The sequence below is a fragment of the Rhinatrema bivittatum genome, chromosome 12 (genome assembly GCF_901001135.1).
Source record: "Rhinatrema bivittatum chromosome 12, aRhiBiv1.1, whole genome shotgun sequence".
Classification (NCBI taxonomy): domain Eukaryota; kingdom Metazoa; phylum Chordata; class Amphibia; order Gymnophiona; family Rhinatrematidae; genus Rhinatrema; species Rhinatrema bivittatum.
In genome coordinates, this window is record NC_042626.1 from 14,059,579 (window position 1) to 14,082,106 (window position 22,528).

The following is a 22,528-nucleotide window of genomic DNA, read 5'->3' on the forward strand; positions in this document are numbered from 1 at the left end:
TTTACTAGAACTCCTGTTGGACTCCCACTCCGGGACTGGACCAGTGAGTCCATTCATTCCCTGAATGAGGCAAGCACCGGTGGCAGGCTTGGCTGTGCAAGCCATTTGAAGGCTAGAAGAATCCCATTTTTGGAAGGGACTGTGTTTAATTCTGCTCCTTTGAAGAAGTTCATCCTCGCTGGCTGGACTCAGAGGGCAGGGGCTAAAGACCAGTGAGTCCATTCACTCCATGATTGTGGCAAGCACCTGTGAGAGCAGAACACTAGTCTAGGAAGATTTTTGACTAAAGAAAGCAGTAGCTCTTTTGTTGTGAGGAGGTTTTATAAGCTACCCCTCCTCACTGGGAGCATGGCTAGATCAGCAGATTTTTGAACCACAGACTGCAATCAGAGGAATCACCTTTTATTTATTTATTTAGCATTTTTATATACCGATATTCAAGTAACATAGTTACCAATCATGTCGGTTTACATTCCAACAATAACCATGACATGAGGATGTCTTACATTAAACCAGGGTAATCAAACTTGGATACAAAAGAACTGGGTTTAACACAGTATATAAGCAAAGAGGATTAACCGGCGAGCCTAATGCTTGCTGGTGTAGTGTTTGGTGACTAGGTAAAGGGCAAAGGTTTTAAGTGTATCTACCTCGGGTTTATTACAGCGGGAGTACCATTAAGGAGAAGCCTAGGACAAAGTTTACTAGTGGGAGATATGATGAGGTAGAAGAGTTAAGAGAAGGCTTGGTTGAACAACCAGGTCTTGAGTCTTTTTTTTAAAGGTGATTGGACATTGTATGAGCCTGAGGTCTGGAGGGAGCGAGTTCCATTGCTTTGGTCCGGCGGTAGAGAGAGCTCTTTTCCTTAATGCCGTTTTGATAGGGGGGGCCTGTAGAGTGCCTCCATATGCTTGTCTCACCGGTCTGGAGGAAGTACGAGGCTGAAATGGGATCATGAGGTCAAGAGGGGTGATGTTGTGTATGGCTTTGTGGATGATAGATAAGACTTTGAACGTAATTCTGAATTGGATTGGGAGCCAGTGCAGGCTCTTTAGGATGGGTGTTATAAAGTCTCTTTTGTTAGTTTTTGTTAGGATCCTTGCTGTAGCGTTTTGTAACATCTGTAAAGGTTTTATAATGGTAGCAGGGAGGCAGAGTAGCAGAGAATTGCAATAATCGATTTTAGTGAAGACGATTGCTTGTAGGACTGATCGGAAATCTTGAAAGTGGAGGAGGAGTCTCAACAGTTTTAAAACTTGAAGTTTAAAGAAGCAATCCTTTACAGTGTTATTGATGAAGCTTCTGCAGTTCAGTTGGTTGTCCATGATGACTCCCAAGTTTCTGACTTGGCGGGATAGGAGTGGTTGAGAAGCAAGGTGTGAGTTGGACAACAGGCGATTCCCATCTTGGGTGATGAGGAGAAACTCTGTCTTGTTGGGATTGAGTATCAGGTTGAGGCTTGTTAGTAGGTTGTTGATGGATTGTAGACAGGAATTCCAGAAATCCAGTGTTTTGTGAAGTGAATCAGTAATCGGTATGAGAATTTGAACATCGTCTGCGTATAGATAATGGGTTAGCTTTAGTTTGGTGAGGAGCTGACAAAGCGGAAGCAAGTATATGTTGAATAAAGTTGGAGATAATGAAGAGCCTTGTGGGACTCCCAGGGTGGAGCTAATTGGGTGTGACTCTTTACTGTTGATCTTGACCTTGTAGTACCTGTTCTGGAGGAAAGATTTGAACCAATTGAGGGCGATACCTTTGATGCCAATGTCAGTCAATGTCAATGCCAATACCTTTTCCAAATCAACTAAAGGAATCAAGTAAGATTATGGAAACCCCACTTGGATCTCCACCCACATGGGATCAGGACTAGGGCTGGGAATCTGTTTTGAACTAGAGATGGAGATAGGATGATTTTTCCTATTCTAGAAGGGAACCCCTGACAAAGGAACCCCGGGTAAGCTGCTGGGAGAGCTTTTAGTGCATGTTTCGTTTTTTGACGACCTGTTTATTTATATTCAACTGTTATCTATAATGGCTTATTTATAAATGCTTATTTATTATATCACTTTCCACTGTTTATGCCGCCCCATTATATTTGTCATTCGTTTTTTTGATGACCTGTTTATTTATATTCAACTGTTATCTATAATGGTTTTATTTATAAATGCTTATTTATAATTATTTTTTCTATATTCACCTGTTATTTAATGATTAGACGACTTGTTTCAATGTAAACCGATTTGATTTGATATTTTTTATCAAGAATGTCGGTATAGAAAAATGATAAATAAATAAATAAATAAATGTTTCACATCACTATGGGAAGCGCAACCAGAAAAGGACACCTACCCAATATGACATACCCTAACTGTAATAAATTCAGCTGTAACTGCACATTTCATTAAAAAGATGGACTTTAAGTTGACTTTTAGTCAGTAAATTATTATTTAACACCTAGTGCCTGGTCCTGTTTTTTTTTTTATAGCAACTCCCTCCTGGGGTTGCCACAGCTACCAACACACACAGGATAAAATTGGAGCTTAAAAATTGCCCTCCCCTTCGTGGATAAAAGTACCCTTATTTTTACCTGTGCTACAATGGGGTGGGGCTGAATGGAGGGTAGAGCTGGCAGTGTGGACTTTGTACTGCTATAAAGCAGGGTATTGAAATATCCACGGCATTGGTCTGCCTGCATTTTCAAAGGAAAACTCCACAAACATTTCCGTTTATAAATGTGTTTGCAGGCCTGCCCATATTATAATGTGCTACTCTCCTGTGAAGTGCCTAAAGACAAGTATGGCAGGGAAAGAGTTAAACTTGAGTGCTAGTTATGAGTTATTTAAATGTTTATGAAGAAATACAGAAGAATGTGTTGGGGATTATTTCTTGGAGCAGCAATGCCCCTGAGTCATTAGATATAATTACTCCATTCCCCTAAAAACGAAAGGCTCATCATACTCTCCAAATGTGTCAGCAAGGGTATAGTCAGTGGTACTGTGATTCTATTCTAAAGATATGAGATCCTGTCTAAAAATTTTTTTCACTTTATTTTTATAAGAATTTAAGATTAATTAAAATACAAACATACTCAAAAAGGAAAAGACAGGTACAGCATAATTGCAATTGCATAAAATAAACTTAAAATTAACAGAATGAAGCTAAATAGTTGTATCTTCCTTATGTATCACAATTTACCGGGGGGATTAGAAAATGGTCTTAGAGCAAACAACCATAAAAATTAACAAATTTCCAAATAATGATGGCCGCTCTGAACAGAACTACCTTCTCTATATAGATCAACCACTAAGAGGGAGATGAGGACGCACTATGTCTAGCATCAATGAAGTCCCTCAACTGCAAAATGTCAAAGACACGGATGTTTAAGAATGCAGGAAGCTCTCAAGGAAATAACCTCAGGTCTCATAGTAAGAAACTTCCTCCTTCTTTCCTGCATAGATTGAACTAAGTCTGGAAAAATCCAAACTTTTTCCCCTTTAAAAAGAACATCACGATGTGAAAACAAAAACGGAGAATGTTGTTCCTATCTTTGATATCACTAAAGTAACTCGAGAGAAGGTTTGAGCACCAGAATTCTGAAGAAAATCAGTCAAATTAAGAGAGGTATCTTGCTGTACTCTGTCCTGATTATCTCTATCCATAATCTTCTTGGTTAGAGGCAAATAGAAAATTTTCTGAATTAGAGGAAAAGCAGATTCTGGTATTTGCAAAACATCTTTCATATAGGATTTGAACATTTCCATAGGATTAAACAATGGTATCTGGGGAAAATGTATTATCTGCAAATTCAAATTCTTGGAAACATTCTCCAGATTTTCAAGTCTACGCAGAACCAATGAACGATCAACAACTTGATTAGCTTGTAGATCTTTAACTTGGAGACAGAAGCCTTGAGATTAGAAATCTTAGATTCACATAGCTGCAAACAATGATCTTGATTCAAAATTTTAGAATGAATATCCAATATAACGGAAACCAGAGATGAAACTGACTGTTCAACAGAGGCCATAATAGCCCATAAACTATCAAGAGTCACCAAATTAGGCTTAATAATAGCTGGTCTGACCTGGAGGGAGCTGATAGCAACCTGAACCTCCTGTAAGTCGGCACCTGAAACCTTGAACATTGAGGGAGTCTCACCCAATGCCAGCATGCCAGACTTGTCTCTTCCAGTGAACCTCTCTGGCTCCTGGAAAAGTTGATCTCTCTCTGCTGTGTTCAGCAGGATACAGCAAGGCAGGAACTTGTTGCTAAGTCTATTAGAGCCAGGCCCCCAGTGGTGCTTAAGAGTCCAGGGCTAGTGATGTCATCAGGAGGAGACACCCCTGATGTTCCCGTACTGGCATCCTTAAAAGAGGGCCAGGTAGCGCGCGCAATTAGGAAAGCCCGGAAGAGACATGGAGGTCGGCGGCGTCCTCACCGCCCTGGGGAGTCCTGGAATGGGGCAATGTTCATCAGAAGCGGCTAGCCACAGCCGCAAGTTCCCCCAAGGGAGAGAGGGCAGCAGCACACGACATGAGTAATAGCGGTCGCAGCCGCCTGCGACCGATGGTCATAACAGGGGCTTTGGGGCCCTTTTCCTGGGGCAGCTATGCGGGGCCTGTTGTTGATGGGACCAAGATGGAGGAGGATAGTGCATCCTTGAGTGGAAGAAAGACTTCCTGGGGTCAGATCTAGAAGGCCTCCTGGATGATGAAGGTGCATCCTAAATACCAGCAGAGAGCTATTGGAGTGTCGCATGGTGGTCACAAATTTGTGCCACTGCTCCACTTTATCTCTGAAGAGATTCTCCCCTGTGCACAGCATGTCAGCAAGTCGTTTCTACACCTCCTAATGGAGATTTGATGGCTGCAGCCAGGCAAGTCTGCAGGCTCCAATCCCTGTGGCAAAGACTCTCAAGCCTGCCTCAAAAACATTGTAGGTCAAGAGGATTCCATACTTTCCACACTACAGATCCTTATGCACCAGTGACTGGAGGGTTCCTGCTGCTGCTGAGGCAGCTGCTCGGCCACCTCCGGCACCTGCTTCAGGATGTCCCACATATATTTGCCCATGAAGAGCTGGTAGGCCGCTATGCAGGCAATAAGCATAGCTCCCTGAAACATTTTTCTTCCAAGGATGTCCATGGCCCTCAGATCCTTCCCCAGTGATGCTGAGGGATGGGTCTGAGGTCACTTGGCCTTCTTGAGAGTGGATTCTACCACAACCAATTGGTATGGCAGTTGCCGCTTGTCAAAGCTGGGAGCCTTCTGGACGAGATATATCACATTCGCCTTCCTATTCATGGGAGCTACCATGAGGGGGTTTCCCACATTCTCATCAGCAGCTCCATAAGGATCTCATTCACTGGGACTACCACGATCTCCTTAGGAGGCTCCATGTACTGGAGCCTTAGGCCACGGCGGCATTCGCCCGCTTTTTTAACGTGCAAGTCTGCCGTGAAACAGTGTCTGACATCAGTTCGCATTTGCGCACCCCAGTGGGCACTCAGTTGAGGCAGGATTGACTCTACCAGCAGGGAGGAGCCCTGCAGGTTCCCACTGTCGGCAGGCGGACCCAGGCAAAGTAAGGGATCAGTCGGGACCTTCACTTATACATGAATTTTGGGCGTCTGTAGTGTGGTATTCTGAAACAGCAAAAATGCCGCAAAACTCCTAAAAGGATAAAAGCAGAGAGAGACAACTTCACTGTAAGATACCAGGCTCCATGGAACAGAAGAGACTGAGGGGACCTCGCATGGCCATGTGATATATTGCATGCTGGAGCATGCTCAGAGAGACACGGTCAAAGTTCTAGAAATTTTGACATGAGTTTTCTGTGCCAGGATTATTCAGATGTTGTCAGCCATGTGTGAGGACTGCCATCCTGCGTGTCCTCAGAGAAAAAGAACTTCCAGGCACACTTTGATGTGTCACCTATATATATATATTTCATTCTTTGAACTCCAGAAGGAGGCTTTTTTTGGCATAACGCAAGCATTGACAGTAAATCTGAGAGACTGAGATCATTCCCAACATACCCTGGTTTACGAATGAGGTTCATTTTTGTCAAATTGTGCACAAAACTATCTCATTTGGAGACAATACCTCCACAGATGTCATGTATGGAAGCATGTAGTATTAAACATTGGACCACAGAGCCAGACCTGCTTATCCTGTTACATTTACACTACAGAATTTGCTTTAGCATATTCAACTTATACTATTAAAGCTCTCTTTGGCACAGTCTCACAATAGTATGGATTTTTGCTTGGTATATAATTTCGGAACCACAGAACTTACCTTGACAGGTCCTCTCATTGATTAGTAGCTTGTACCCTTTCTTGCAGCTGCACTCAAAGCTTCCAACTGTGTTTCTGCAAATGTGATCACATCCACCGTTGTTCAGCCGACACTCATCAATGTCTGCGGAGGAAACGAAAGAGCGCTAGGCCCTATTATTCAAACAGATTAATAAAGTTCTTACCAGTAGAGATTAATATGACTGAAAATCTGGGAAGAATATACAAACTGAAAGTAAAGAAAACAGACAAGTCTTAACCAGTAGTTATTTATGGTACTTTGTTTCTTTCTCTACTAGATTTTCCCATTAAAACTATACATGAAGGATACTACTTTGGAGATTATGAGGAAAAAAAATACCCATGTGATAAGGTTTTGGAATCCAAAACCTTACTCATCTTGTTACCAGTTATGTTACCATAACATGGGCCACCTTAGCCTGAGTATTAGTCTTAATATAATTTAGATATTTTGTCAGATCCTTGTTAATTGACACTGCATGAATTAATTAAAAATAAACTTCCATAAACAATGAACACAAAATTAATTGGAAAAGAAGAAATATTTAGAAAAATAATGAAACATGCTGGGCCACTTAAATCATGACATTGTGTACTACTGCAGGAAACGTTAGCTGAATGACATTAAATCTGCAGTCTCCCTTTGGGAGACAGTAGTAACTGCTGTCTTAGATCAGATTGCCCCACTTAAATTGAGAATTTATAGAAGAGAGAGGGCGATTCCCTGGTATATTGCCAAGGTAAGAGCAAAAAGGTGTGCCCTATGCCAAAGTGAGCGCAAGTGGCTGAAATGCCACACTCCTGATCCCGACAAAGCTTTTAATAAACTGCAAAATGAATAGAAGAATGTTATATTTGATGCTAAGTGTTCTGGGATTGGAGCTGGGGAAGGATGGTGGACAACACCTCCAGGGTGGCACAGGACAGCAGGATGGACTAGAGTTAGGTTTGGGCAGTCTGGTGAGGCTGGAGCAAGGGATGATGTGCAGGTTGTGCTGGAGCTCAGAAATGGAGTGGAGATTGGACTGGAGCTCAGGGAAAGGAGTACAGGGCTGGAGTGGAGCTCAGGAACAGAGTGTAGGCTGGAATAGGGCTCAAGAATGGAGTGCAAGATAGACTGGAGCTGAACTCAGGAACTAGCTGGAGCTGTATGGAGGTAAGAGTGAACAGGAACACACGTGGAGGTAAGAGTGAACTAGAACCAAATGGAGCTGAGTGGAGGAAAGAATGAACTAGAATACAGGAATCAATTGGAGCTGCGTGAAGGTGAGTGGGGAACAAAGGAACACTGGGAAAGAGATAGGGGCATGGACAGACTAAGACAGGTCAGGACTGGATAGGACAAGGACAACACAGAACATGGAACATGAGAACCCAAAGGCTACAGAGCAGAAAGGTCCTGAGGGGAAAGATAGGGAAATGACCTAAGGTCAGGAGAGACCTAGGGAGGCCTCAGGCTAGGCCAGAGCTCAGGAAATCATAAAGAGGCCTAGTTTAAAGGAGATACCAAAGGAGGCCTCAGGGCTAGGCCAGAGTACAAGAAGCAGAGAGAGGACTAGTGTCAAGAAGCAACCTAAGGAGGCCTCAGGGCTAGGCCAGAGTTCAGGAAGCAGAGATCAAGGGTGGCACAAGCAAGGAAGGGTCCAAAGACCCCAAGGGAAGGACAAAGAAGGCTGAGGACAAAAGGCACAATGGCCACAAAGACTAGGCACATAGTAATCTGGAGGCCCCAAAGAGAAACAAGGAAAGGTCTTAGAAAGCCGCAAGGCAGTAGTGGCTAGGTAGCAAGGAGCTGAGTAGAACTTAATGCCGATGCATTGAGGCAGAGGCTAGACAGGATTAAATAGGACTGAGGTCTAGGCGTGGTACAGGTAGGCAAGAGAAGCTTGGCCAGCCAGGGGAGCCAGCTTATGGAGTTCCCCTGGTGGCACAGAGGCTGTAGGATAGATTGTAGCAAGAAACCAGGGATGTGCTGGAGAATGTAGTTCTGGGCCGGACTCACCAGAGTCCTCTGGTGGAGAGGAGGCTGCAGAGTGGCCGGGAGCATAACACTAAGAAAAGTTATTTTTCTAAGCATATTTATGAAATTGGTAATAAACCAAAAGAATTGTTTAAAATTGCAAGGGAGTTTACAACCACTCCTGTTACACTATCATCAAGTGAAGGGAGTGCTGCAATAATCTCACTGGTGAGCATTTTTTGAAATCCTTCCATTCAAAAGGGTCTAAAATAGATGCATTTGTGTCTGTACCTGATTGGTATAAAAATTCACCATCAACCGCCAATTCTGGTGGCATGATCTCATTTCAGATTGTTACAACAATTTCTAAAATGAATCCAGCCTTTTGTCTGCTCAACATCTGTGATGTTACAATACTTAAAGTGGCCTGTAACATTCTTGCGCCATCTTCAGCTGCTTTAGTCATTGCCTTCTTAACTCAAGAAGTGATTCCATCTTCTTTAAAAAAAGGTTTCAATATAACCACTATTCAAGAAATTGGGTCTTTATATCTCTGATGCTGCTAATTTTAGATCTATCTCTGTCTTTTTTGATCAAATTGTTTGAATCCTGTGCATTAAAATGACTGAATGAATTTATTGAGGACAATGAAATGCTGGATCTACATCAATTTGGATTTAGGAAACCACTGAGTTCTGAAATCCTCTTGATTTCACTATTGGATTCTTTCAGGAGGGGCTTAGACGCTGGTATTTATTGACATCTCTTTGGCTTTTGCCATGTGGATCACCAGATTTTACTATACAGATTCCAAGAATGTGGAATGTCTGGCACAGTTTTGTCTTGGTTTGAGTCATACTTGTCTGAATGTATGATGTAGGTTAGGACAAAATGATAGATTACTTTGAAATAGTTGGCTCAGTGTGCTGTGGCAGGCAAAAAAGCAAACAGAATCTTAGAAATTATTAGGAAGGAAATGGTGAATAAAACGGAAAATGTCATAATGCCTCTGTATCGCTCCATGGTGAGACCACACATCGAGTGCTGTGTACAATTTTGGTCGCTGCATTTTAAAAAAGATATAGTTGCAGTGGAGAAGGTACAGAGAAGGGACAACAAAATAATAAAGGGGATGGAATAGCTCCCCTCTGAGGAAAGGCTAAAGAGGTTAGGGCTGCTCAGCTTGGAAAAAAGACGGCTGAGGAGGGATATGATAGAGGTCTTTAAAATCATGAGAGGTCTTGAACGAGTAGATGTGACTCGGTTATTTACACTTTCGAATAATAGAAGGACTAGGGGGCATTCCATGAAGTTAGCAAGTAGCACATTTAAGACTAATCGGAGAAAGTTCTTTTTCACTCAACGCACAATTAAGCTCTGGAATTTGTTGCCAGAGGATGTGGTTAGTGCAGTTAGTGTAGCTGGGTTCAAAAAAGGTTTGGATAAGTTCTTGGAGAAGTCCATTAATTGCTATTAATCAAGTTGATTTAGAGAATAGCCACTGCTATTACTGGCATCAGTAGCATGGGATCTACTTAGTATTTGGGTACTTGCCAGGTACTTGTAGCCAGGCTTGGCCACTGATGGAAACAGGATGCTGGGCTTGATGGACCCTTGGTCTGACCCAGTCTGGCAATTTCTTATGATCTTATCCGGCGAACCTAGCCAAATATTGGTATATATGGCTAGATTAGTCAAATAATTTAGACTACCTCCTTCTGTAGCTGGATAACTTGTCCACTAACAGGTAAATTTTAAAAAGGAACACACGTATTGGGCAAGCGAGCAAAGATACACTTAATTTTATATCGTGCGTGCAAGAACCATCTATCATTTAACTGCGCATATGTGTGCAGCCTTTACGAGCTTACTTGTACAAGTGACCATGGGTGGGGGAGGGCGAGAGAGAGAGAGATAATATGACACTATATCTCTCTCACTGTAAGAGGGGCTCTTTCAACTCAGGTTGGGTTTGGGGGGCGGCGTTACAAGAGTCTACAGACCTTTGCGCCCTAGGCAGACCAATGTAACACCACCACCCCAAAATCCACCTGGAGTTGAAAGTGCCTCTCTTACAGTGGGAGATATATAGAGTGTCAGATTGTCTCTCTAACACAGGCACTCTTTCTCTCTCTTCTCCCCCCCTATTTAGGATCTCTCTGGCTCAAAATCTCCAGACTTGCGCCTCATCAGGACCAGTAGTAAAGTTACACAGGTAACAGGGCAATGTGCACCAAGGCCACACCCTTGACCTTATATTCATCAATGACGGCCTCACAATCTCATCCACGCCGAACAGCACTCCAGTCCCATGGTCGGACCACCGAATCATCTCTACATCCATGAAGATCAAAGAACACCCTCACGTATCCTTCCCCAAAACTACTATACAATTTAGAAAACCCTGCTCCTCCGACCACCTCAACCACCATCTTTCAAAGGAAATAACTACCCTCAACCTCTCAGATGCTGACACAGCCATCACCTCATGGACCAACATCACCAGCAAAGTCGCTGAGCAAGTCTGCCCTACCTCTACCAAAGTCATCTCTCCCGCCTCCCAGAACAGAAAACCATGGTATACCCCAGACCTAAAGGCCCTCAAACAAGACCTAAGGAGAAAAGAAAACACTTGGCGAAAAAACCCATCCTCCTCCACATTAGCTGCCTACAAATCCCTTCTTAACGCTTACAGAATCACCATCCTCAAAACAAAGAAAGACTTCTTTGCAAAAAAGATCCATCATTTCATCTACGACACCAAAGCTCTCTTCGCATATGTTTCGGCACTCTCTAAGCCAGCTCCCCCTACCATCCCAGATGACCTTGCACTCAACAAAGCTACGGAACTTGCACAATTCTTCGAGGAAAAAATCATCAACCTAACCGCCACTTTGCACACCCACCATGGAATACCTACTCACGCCCTCCCTTCTTTACCAAAACCGAACTCCACGATCGATGCATTTGAGCTAACTTCATCACTCGAAGTTGAAAATATCCTCAAAAAACTAAAACCATCTTCACATCCTTCAGACCCGATACCAACTAACCTGCTCTTCAACATCCCAAACACCATCTCCAAGCCAATTTCAGATATCATTAACCTCTCCCTATCCCAAGGATCGGTACCAGACCCTCTTAAGCTCGCAATTCTCAAACCTATTTTAAAAAAACCAAACTTACCTCCTACAGAACCGTCGAGTTTCCGTCCAATAGCCAACCTTCCCATGATAGCAAAAATCATGGAAAAAATAGTCAACAAACAGCTTTCAGAGTATCTTGAGGAGCACAACATTCTCTCTCCCATGCAACATGGATTTCGTAAAACACGCAGTACTGAAACCCTGCTCATTTCTCTAGCAGACACTATACTACTAAACTTGGAAAAAGACAAACATATCTTCTCGCCCTCCTGGATCTGTCTGCCGCCTTTGACACCGTGAACCATAACATCCTGCTGGATCAACTAACTAACATAGGCGTCAAAGGCCCTGCCCATGATTGGTTCAGATCCTTCCTATCCAATAGATACTACAAAGTCAGGATCAACAATAAAGAATCTCTCCCTGTTCACTCCAACCAAGGCGTCCCTCAAGGATCTTCCCTTTCTCCAACACTCTCCAACATATACCTTATACCTCTCTGCCAACTACTCACTAGACTAAAACTTTCCCACTACCTCTACGCGGATGATGTCCAAATCCTCATCCCAATCAACAACTCTCTTCAAAAAACATTGAACCACTGGACCACCTGCCTCCAAGAAATTAACCAACTACTTGCTACACTCAACCTGGTCCTAAATAGTGACAAAACCGAAATTCTTATCATCTCAAAGGAAATCCTCAACAAACCCCCAACATCACCATCCCCAACTCATTCGGTCAACTCAACGATCAAACCTTCTCCTTTCGTTAGAGATCTAGGCGTGATCCTAGATAATCAGTTCAACCTAAAGAACTTCGTGAACACCACAGCAAAAGATTGTTTCTTCAAATTACAAGCGCTCAGAAATTTAAAACCTCTTCTTCACCTACAAGATTTTAGACTGGTATTGCAATCCATCATACTCTCAAAACTAGACTATTGCAACTCCCTCCTGCTCGGACTCCCAGCTAACACCATAAAACCACTTCAAATGGTTCAAAATTCAGCCGCTAGGATCCTCACCAACACCAAAAAAAGAGATCATATCACCCCCATCCTTCAGCACCTCCACTGGTTTCCCATCAAGTTCAGAATCCTCTTCAAAGTCCTCATGATTATCCATAAAGCTAAACACAACTTCACATCCATCGACACCACCATTCAATTCACACCTCATACCTCATCCAGACCCATTAGATGCGCCTATAAAGACACCCTGTTTGCCCCACAAGCAAAATCAGCCATAAGAAAGAGGGCCCTCTCGACAGCAGGACCCCATCAATGGAACACACTGCCACCAGACCTCCGGCAAGAACAATGTCCATTTTCCTTCAAAAAAAGACTTAAGACATGGCTATTCAGTTTAGCCTTCCCGGACTCCTAATGCTATTCTTCTCATAACCCAGATCCCAGCCTTTATAGTCTCATAGCTCCAGCATCCTCCGACTGTTTAATCCCCCTCTCATCCCTCCGTAATTGGCTCACACCTTATTTCCCACCCACCCTCCATAGCTTTCCACAGACACATACTTAAGAGAAATTAAGGAACCAAAAGTTAATTTATACGATATGTTATGTTCTGCTTACTACATATTAAGTTTACTATTTATCATGTTTATATTAAGATATATTCTGCTTTATATATTAGTTTAAAAATTCTGTTCATATTTGGATGCCTCCTTAGTTATGCTGCTCTCTGTTTATATTTTATAAGTTATGTTATCTGCTATTTGTTATATGTAACGCTCTCTAGCGAATTTTGTGGTTATCATGTAAACCGGAGTGATCTGTATTCGTACAGGAACTTCGGTATAGAAAAAAATAAAAAATAAATAAATAAATAAATGTTCAGCCTTGCAAAATTTGGGGGTTATGCGCACAAGTCTTGGCCTCACCACAGAACACCCATGCCCCGCCCCCTTTCTGCCTCCTTATTCTTGACATACGCACATACTTCCTGGCTTCTTAAAATTCACGTTGCTCACGTGCGGGCCACATATGCGTGTATGGGGCTGTTTTTGCGCGAGCAACGCTTTTAAAATCTAAAATGTAAATGTCCTACTGAATTTGGACCCCCTAGATGTATAATCTATGTGGATCTCTGCATTTTAAAAAAATGTGTATGCACTATACATACACACTCACTTTTGGAGCAGTGATACACAGTATTTTATAAACTCTGTGGCTTCCCCTACACAGTTTATAAAATATGGATATCACTTTCGGCACACCTACTTGTGTGTGAATGTGCTAAGTTATGTACATTATTGAAAATTAGCCTCTTCAAATCACCATGAGCTAGAAGAACGCTGGGCTGCATAGAGAGAGGAATATCGAGTAAGAAAAGGGAAGTGATTATCCCCTTGTACAGGTCCTTGGTGAGGCCTCACCTGGAGTACTGTGTTCAGTTCTTGAGCCCGTATCTCAAAAGGGCCAGAGACAGGATGGAGGCGGTCCAGAGAAGGGGAACAAAAATGGTGGGGTGGTCTCCATCAATTGACTTATGAGGAGAGGTTGAAGGATCTGAATATGGATACCCTGGAGGAGGTGCAGGGGGGATATGATACAGACCTTCAGATACCTGAAAGATTTTAATGATGCACAATCAACAACAAACCTTTTCCGCTGGAATAAATCCAATAGAACTAGGGGTCTGAAATGAAATTCCGGGGAGGACAATTCAGAAGCAATGTCAGGAAATATTTCTTTACGAAGAGAGTGGTGGATGCCTGGAATGTGCTGCTGGAGGTGGTGAAGACAAAAATGGTGCAAGATTTCAAAAGGGCATGGGATAAACACTGTGGATCCCTAAGGGCAAGGGGAAGGAGAATGAAGTAAGGCATGGGGGGATCTCTAAAGGCAAGGGGGAGGGGAATGAATTAAGGCATGGGGGTATTTTGCTGGTGTGGTGGATACTACGCTTAAGAAATAAGCTGTCACTTGAAGGTAACTTGCTGGTGTGGCAGATACTACCCTTAACAAATAGCCTTCGAATGTGATGCTACTCCTGCTTCAACGGCAGGGGGAAAAGGATTCAGACAACAACCAACAAAGACATTGAACTGTACGGTCTGGGAAAACACATAAGCATGAGGGTAACTTGCTTGTTGGGGGTAACTTGCTTGATGCGGCGGATAGGAAAATTAGTTCTTACCTGATAATTTTCGTTCCTGTAGTACCAAGGATCAGTCCAGACAGTAGGGTTATGCCTCCCTTCCAGCAGGTGGAGTCAGAGGTCAAAGTTCTAAGCACCTCCCATATCCCAGGGTGCCTCCTGCGATCCTCCAGTATTTTGAATAACAAAGCAGAAACTCATGAATAAGGATAATCAATGACTAGATCAACTATATATATGAATAGAACAAATACATAACCTGAAAAAAAATAACGTAACAATATTCAGAGCTTCTTAAATCATTGCATAGTAAAAATATAAAAAGGAAATCAAAATAAGAAATTAACAGTATTTAATAGCGAACTCTCCGGAAAAAAAAACTGGGCGGGCATCTGGACTGATCCTTGGTACTACAGGAACGAAAATTATCAGGTAAGAACTAATTTTTGACTTCACAAGTGGAGATCCTGTTTTGAAAGCGCTTAAAGACGGAACACTGTTGTGGATCATATAGTCATTTATATGATCATCTTACATTTTTTGCTTGTACATAAACTGGGAACTCAAGATGATATATGTAAGCCCCTGAGGCAGCCGTTTTGAGACGGCGAAACTCGGCCAGAGTCGGGCTACCCTTGTGTCTCCACTTCAATAAAGGATTTACAAAAGACTACAGGCATCTATTCTCTTTGTTCATCGTACCAGGATCAGTCCAGACAGTAGGGATGTACCAAAGCTGCCCTAAATGGGGTGGGATCCGGAGAGTCCCGCCTTCAGCACACTACTGCCGAAAGAGTCGACGTCTGGAGCGCGAACGTCCAAACGATAATGTTTGGCAAAAATGTGCAAAGATTTCCAAGTCGCAGCTCTACAAATTTCTTGAGGTGTAACACAATGATTCTCGGCCCAAGACGCCACCTGAGAGCGTATCGGATGTGCCTTGAGACCATCAGGAACTGGACGACCGTTACAAATGTATGCCGAAGCAATGGCTTCCTTCAACCACCGTGCAATGGTAGCCTTAGAAGCCTGATAGCCCTTCTTAGGACTGCTCCATAGAACAAAAAGGTGGTCAGAAAGACGAAAGACATTAGCGATCTCTAAATAACGTAAAAGCACTCGGCGGACATCAAGTCTTTTTAAGTCTCGTGATTGAGAAGAAGATTTATCCAAATCTGGGAAGGCTGGCAATTCAACAGATTGATTGAGATGAAAAGAGGAAACAATGCCTGAATTTCTGAAATGCGTCTAGCAGAACAAATTGATACGAGAAACACTGCCTTGAGCGTTAAGTCCTTCAAAGTTATTCGCTTAAGGGGTTCAAAAGGAGGAGCACAAAGACTACGAAGAACCAAATTCAGATTCCATGATGGACAGATAGCCCGGATTGGTGGTTTCAAATGTTTGGCTCCTTTGAGAAAACAGACAACATCCTGATGCATAGCAATAGACACACCATTCTCCTTACCTCGTAAATAGCCTATTGCCGCAACTTGAACGCGGAGTGAATTATAAGCCAGACCCTTTTTTAAACCGTCTTGTAAAAAAAGCCAAAATGTCTACAACTGTAGCTTTGCGCGAAGACAACCCGGACTTACTACACCAAGCATCAAATACCTTCCATACTTTAACATAGGTGAGAGAAGTAGAAGGTTTTCTCGAACTAAGCATGGTGGTGATGACTGAGTCTGGATAGCCTTTCTTTTTTAATTGCCTCCTTTCATAAGCCAGGCCGCTAGACAAAAGTGAAACGCCTGGTCGTAATATACTGGATTCTGTCGAAGGAGGTTGTTGAGGTGGCCTAGGCGGACTGGACCGTCGATCGCTAAGTTGATGAGATCCGCATACCATGGTCTGCGAGGCCATTCTGGAGCGACGAGAATCACCAGACCTTCGTGGGATTCTAATCGTCTCTCGACTTTTCCTATTAGTGGCCATGGGGGAAACACATAAAAAAGGATGTCTTTGGGCCAAGGTAGAACCAAGGCATCCACCCCTTCCGCTCCATGTTCTCTCCTTCGACTGTAGAACTGAGCCGCTTTCATATTGACATGGGTAGCCATCAGATCTAACCTGGGTGTCCCCCACCTTTGAATGAGAATGTTCATTGCTTCCCAGGAACGTTCCCACTCTCCGGGATCTAGATACTGACGACTGAGGAAGTCTGCTTGAACATTGTCTACTCCTGCTATGAGCGATGCCGCTAGACGGCGTAGATGAGATTTGGCCCATGTCATTAGCATGTCTGCTTCTATGGCGACAGAGTGACTTTTTGTGCCACCTTGCCTGTTGATGTATACTACCGTCGTGGCATTGTCGGAGAGAACCGTCACCGACTGATGTTGAATAAGTGGTAGAAATCTGCGGAGTGCTAGTCATACCGCTCTGGTTTCCAAACGATTGATAGGCCACTTGGCTTGTGAAGCTGTCCACCGACCTTGTGTCGAATGTGACTGGCATACAGCTCCCCAACCGAAAAGGCTGGCATCCGTTGTCACTAATATCCACTGAGGAGGCTCCAGGTCCATTCCTTCCTGCAAGTGACGCGGTATCAACCACCAATTTAAACTGGACCAAGCCGGCTCCAGAAGGGGTAGAGGAAGATGAAACTCCTCTGACTTGGGGTCCCACCTGGAAATAAACGCCCTTTGCAAAGGTCTTAGATGTGCAAAAGCCCAGGGGACCATGTCCAGAGTAGATGCCATAGAACCAAGAACCTGTAAATAATCCCATACCGTAGGTAAATTTAGATCCAAAAGCCGACGGACTTGAGACATCAATTTGATCATCCAGTCCTGTGGAAGAAAAAACCTTTCCCACAGCCGTATCGAATCGAGCACCCAGAAACTGCAAAACTTGCGTCGGGACTAGATTACTTTTCCTGAAGTTGACTACCCAACCAAGTATATGAAGAAGATGCAGAACCTTTTGGATTGCTAGTTTGCAAAGAGTCTTTGACTTCGCTCGAATGAGCCAATCGTCGAGATAGGGATGAACCAATATCCCTTCTCGTCTGAGTGCTGCTGCAACTACCACCATTACCTTGGTAAACACTTGAGGCGCAGTTGCTAGACCGAATGGAAGAGCCCGAAACTGATAGTGTTCGCCCAATACCATGAAACGAAGATATCTCTGGTGGGATTCTTGAATTGGTATATGTAGATAAGCTTCTGACAGATCTAAAGAAGCCAAAAATTCGTTTTTGTGTACGGCCGCAATGACTGATCTCAAGGTCTCCATACGGAAACGAGGAACCCGAAGAGACTTGTTTACTTCCTTCAAGTCTAATATTGGACGAAATGTTCCTTCTTTTTTGGGAACAATGAAATAAATGGAGTAACGACCAGTTCGATATTGGGACAGAGGAACTGGAACAATAGCTCCTAGATCCTGCAACCGATGTAAGGTTTGACTAACAAGTTGCTGCTTTAGAAGAGAACCGCTTGGAGATACTAGAAACAGATCCTTTAATGGGCGTGCAAAATCCAAAGCGTAGCCTTGTTTTATAATATTGAGGACCCAATTGTCTGAGGTAATTTTGACCCATTCCCTGTGAAAACGTGAGAGACGTCCTCCTATTTCTGGCACCAAGGAATGGGCCGGCGCACCTTCATTGTGGAGATTTGGAGGATGGAAAAGTTTGGGAGCTGTTAGAACGGAGAGGCCATCTCCCACGAAAGGAATGGGCCCAAACCTGAGCCCTTGAAAGCTGTTGACGCGTAGAAAAAGATGGAATTCTACCAGTACGGAATCTTCTCTGGCCCTGAAAACGGCCTCTAAAGGAATTGAACGAACGATAGAAACGAGGTTTATCCTCTGGTAATTTATAAACTTTATCTCCCAAATCTTTAATGAGCTGCTCTAACTCTTTACCAAAGAGTAATGATCCTTTAAATGGAAAAGAACCCAAGTGAGATTTGGAAGTTACGTTAGCTGCCCAATGACGAAGACAAAGAAGCCTCCTTGCAGAAACTGCAGAAGCCATAGTACGAGACGAAGTACGTAACAAGTCATATAAAGCATCAGCAGTGTATGCTACTGCTGATTCTAAACGATTGGCTTGTTCAAGTTCTGCTGACGGCAAATCCTGAGAGGTAAGTAACTGTTGGACCCACCGAAGAGTTGCCCTCTGCATTAGACTACTGCACACCGCCGCCCGAACACCTAAAGCGGATACCTCAAAGATACGCTTAAGAAGAACCTCAAGTTTTCTATCCTGAAAATCCTTTAGAGCAGTGCCTCCAGTTACTGGAATTGTGGTGTGCTTAGCAATAGCAAAAACTGCAGAATCAACCTGAGGGACCTTTAACAAATCCAAAAATTCTTGTGGAAGTGGATAAAGTTTATCCATAGCTCTAGTAACCTTAAGACCAGCTTCTGGGAAATCCCATTCTCTAGTAAGCAACTGGATAAGCTTAGGATGAAAAGGAAAGGATTTAGGCAGAGCCCTAATCCCTGCGAGAACAGGATCCCCAGGAGTGGAATCCGTTACTGGTTGTGGTGCTGGAATTGCCAGTTCCTCTAGTACAAAAGGAATAAGAGGATCTAACTCCTCTTTGTGAAACAATCGCAGTACTTGGGGATCATCCCCTTCTACCAGCGCTGATCCCATAACCTCTTCATCAATAATATCAGCTGATGATCCCAGAAGTGGGTCTTGTAAGTCAGGATCCTGACCCATATTAAATAAATGTGACATAGGTTCCTCTGCATGCTTAGGAATCTTAGCAGAGGGTGGCTGATTACCATCTGTATCTGCTGTAGCCTCCAAATATGCCTTATGCATAAGCAAAATAAATTGTGATGAAAATGGCTGCTTTAATACCCCCCCGGGGGTAAAGAAGGTTGAATATTATCATTTTCGTTCAAACTAGCGTGATCTGTGGCTAAAATACCGTTATAGGTAAGGAAATCAGCTGTGAAGCATTTAAATCGTGCGTACGCGGCAACTGCCATTTTCTGCCAGTAAGAGGTAGCTCAGAGGGCCCTTCACCGCCAGAAATGCAGCGAAAGCACAGACTGTCTCTGGAGAGCCGTGCTGCCGGCTCTCCACAGGCAGAACAGCGACAACCGCGTGGCATATCAAAAAAAAATAAATTAATAAGCAGCTCTGAAAAAAAGAAAGGCTTGAAATAAATTTGTCTTGTGTCCTTCCCAATATTAAAATTTGCCTTGAACTTAACAGTTTTTTTGGGGGGGGGGGGGGGGGGGTTTAAACTGCTATACAGTTAATGGAGCTTTCTCTTCAGGGGAATGAAACCTCCCTGGAAATCAACAAAAAATCTCTAAGCTCCCTTCAGAGGCATATAAACTTCTCTGGCACTGAAAGGGGGAGGGACCAGCCCACCGGTAAATCCCCTCTTTGCCCGGGAATAATTAAAGTCTTCCGGGTGTCAAGGCCAACGGACACAGCATCAAATTAATTCTAAATTCTATTTTTTTTTTTAAACATAAGAAGATCTAGTCAAAGGGACAAAAAACTCCCTTCATTACAAATAAAGGTAAATTTACTCAGCTGACCAAAGTAACAGGACCGCAGGGGATGTCTTCCTTCACCTGCTGGAGTCAGAGGAATACTGGAGGATCGCAGGAGGCGCCCTGGGATATGGGAGGTGCTTAGAACTTTGACCTCTGACTCCACCTGCTGGAAGGGAGACATAACCCTACTGTCTGGACTGATCCTGGTACGTACAGGGAAACTACCCTTAACCTAAAGCCTGATACTTCACTTCTGACCAACTGCAACATTGATTTAACGGGGGGGAGGAGGAAATTGTACTCAAACAGTAACCAACAAGAACCCTGACCTTGGCGGTCTGAGTAACTGGTAAGTATGGGAAATTGATAACTATGGGAGCTTGCTGGGCAGACTGGATGGGTCGTAGGGTCCTTTTCTGCCATCACTTTCTATATTTCTATGTTTCTAAGAGGGCAAGGGGATGGGACCTAGTTGGAGTTTGTTGAGTAGGGGTTGGGTTCTTTCTCAGAGTTTAAAGAGCAAGGGTGGTGACATGTTTGGCCTTTTTAATGATTTGAAATGCTGGAAAGGGATGGCGGCAGAGAGAAGGGTTCCCAAGTATGTGGCAAATACAGCCTCAGTAATAATATTTCTAAGTTGGTAATCCTGTCACCTTCAGGAACTCTGCCTTCCTCCTGGGAGAGGTGTAGATGCAGATGTAGATGTATGAGAAAGATGTATGTGTCATGCACTTCCTCTCTCACCCCTTCCCTCCTTCACACTCACTCTTCTCTTCCCTTTTTCAACACCTCCTCTGTCACTCCACGTCCCTCTCATCCCTCCTTTTCCTCCCCTCTCCCTCCATCCCTTTCTCACATTTACTGCAGATTGAGTGGCCTATAAAACCAAAATTGCTATAATCAACCAATGGCTCCAGTTGCTCTCTCTGGCCTCTTCTGGCACCACCTTGGCCAACAACACATGAACACCACAGCCTAACACCCCTTACCAGCCTGAGGGATGCACTGCAGGGAGCAGATGCAGCAGCCTGTCTCAACTCCACCAGCCTTCTGCCTTTTCTGCTGAAAGAAAAAATCCTTCCTCTGTAGGCTGGACCCAGTCATGTGAAGGCAAAATATTGTGGGCTAGGAAAATGAACTTTGTAGTGTGGCTAATGGGTCATAGTTCGGAGGCCCCCTGCAATATTGGATCCCTCTTGCCTTATTGCCCTGGGTGGCTACATGGTGGGCACATTCCTGGTGCCAACCTTGCCCCCCTTTTTATATCTCTCACAATCTTAAAGGATATCACCAGAAGAGAGACAGAGAGGTTTACCTTCACTTAAGTTTATTTTATAAATGAACTCACCAGAGTGACTGAAGCTAAAAATAAATAATTCAAAAAATCTAACAGACTGCTTCTGTCTGGGGTTTTTTTTTTTTGTAATAAAAAGCTTCCTGGGTATTAGCTGGAAGATTTAACGCTAGGAAATATCTTGAATGGAAATAAAAATAACCCCCCACCCTCAAAATAAGGTGATACGTTTTTATTGAATACATTTCTCAATTACTTTTCAGGTGCTATTACTTAATTTCTCAGGTCAGATTGGAAGGAAGTTGCAGGGCCTGGGGTGAATCACCTTCAGCGGGCTCTGAAACACCACCAAGCTGACAGGAAATTACAGTGTTGGGAATGGGGCTACCACAGTGGCATGGATCCTTCCAAAGTGCCCCCACCCCACTAAGGACAGTCCTGATAGAATTGGAATTTAGTCCAAATGAAAAATATCACCTTTTTTTTGGTTTTGTAACCTTTATTTCTGTACATTCATGTTAACGAACATAGCAATCACATTATTTTAAACATAAAATATCTTGTAAAGTACCGCCAAGTATCAAGGCCAAGAGACTAAACTTGAGCATAGCACACAAAGGCTTTGATATATTAAACTTTTATCCCACAGACACAGACTGGGAAAAAAGTTGTTGTAAATCAGGTATGAAATATTCAGATAACATTTCCTAAAGTTCTTTCCTTTTCTAGTTCGCCCAGAATTATCATTTGTTCTTAATCCCCTTCCCAATCAACACCCATGATCCCAATCCTACTCACTCTCCCCTCTCATTCTTTAATAGGGATGTGCATTCGTTACATCCGTTTCAGCAGGTACGCACATACCTTGCTGACTTTCTAGTACACTCGAGAAAATGGAGAGTATGTGTGTATCTCATTATTAAAAATACACGTGTACTCTCTGTTTTCCGCATGTACTAGAAAGTTGGCGAGGTACTCGTGTATCCATTGAAACAAATGTGACAAATGCACATTCCTAGTCTTTATGTCCCCCATACTAAATCCACGCTATTCATCTTCTCTTCAATCCAAGATCTTTAGCCCTCATCACATCTTCAAATTTCATGTTTTTCTCCTACTTCAATCTTTTACTCTTTCTCCATTCCCTCTGCCTCCACATCCATTTGTGCTATGCACAACTTGTGGTCCTTTCACTCACACTAGCACGCA

The 22,528-nt window shown here is 43.3% G+C and overlaps 1 protein-coding gene across 1 annotated transcript in view; it reads right to left on the minus strand.

The window, feature by feature from the left end:
- The window catches only part of SCUBE3 (signal peptide, CUB domain and EGF like domain containing 3), a 464,243-nt gene that overhangs the window by 121,814 nt on the left and 319,901 nt on the right, over positions 1 to 22,528 (minus strand). Inside the window, exon 10 of the mRNA XM_029573032.1 lies at positions 6,303 to 6,425. Within this exon, the coding sequence (XP_029428892.1) occupies positions 6,303 to 6,425 (123 nt within the window). The remainder of the gene's footprint in view (positions 1 to 6,302; positions 6,426 to 22,528) is intronic.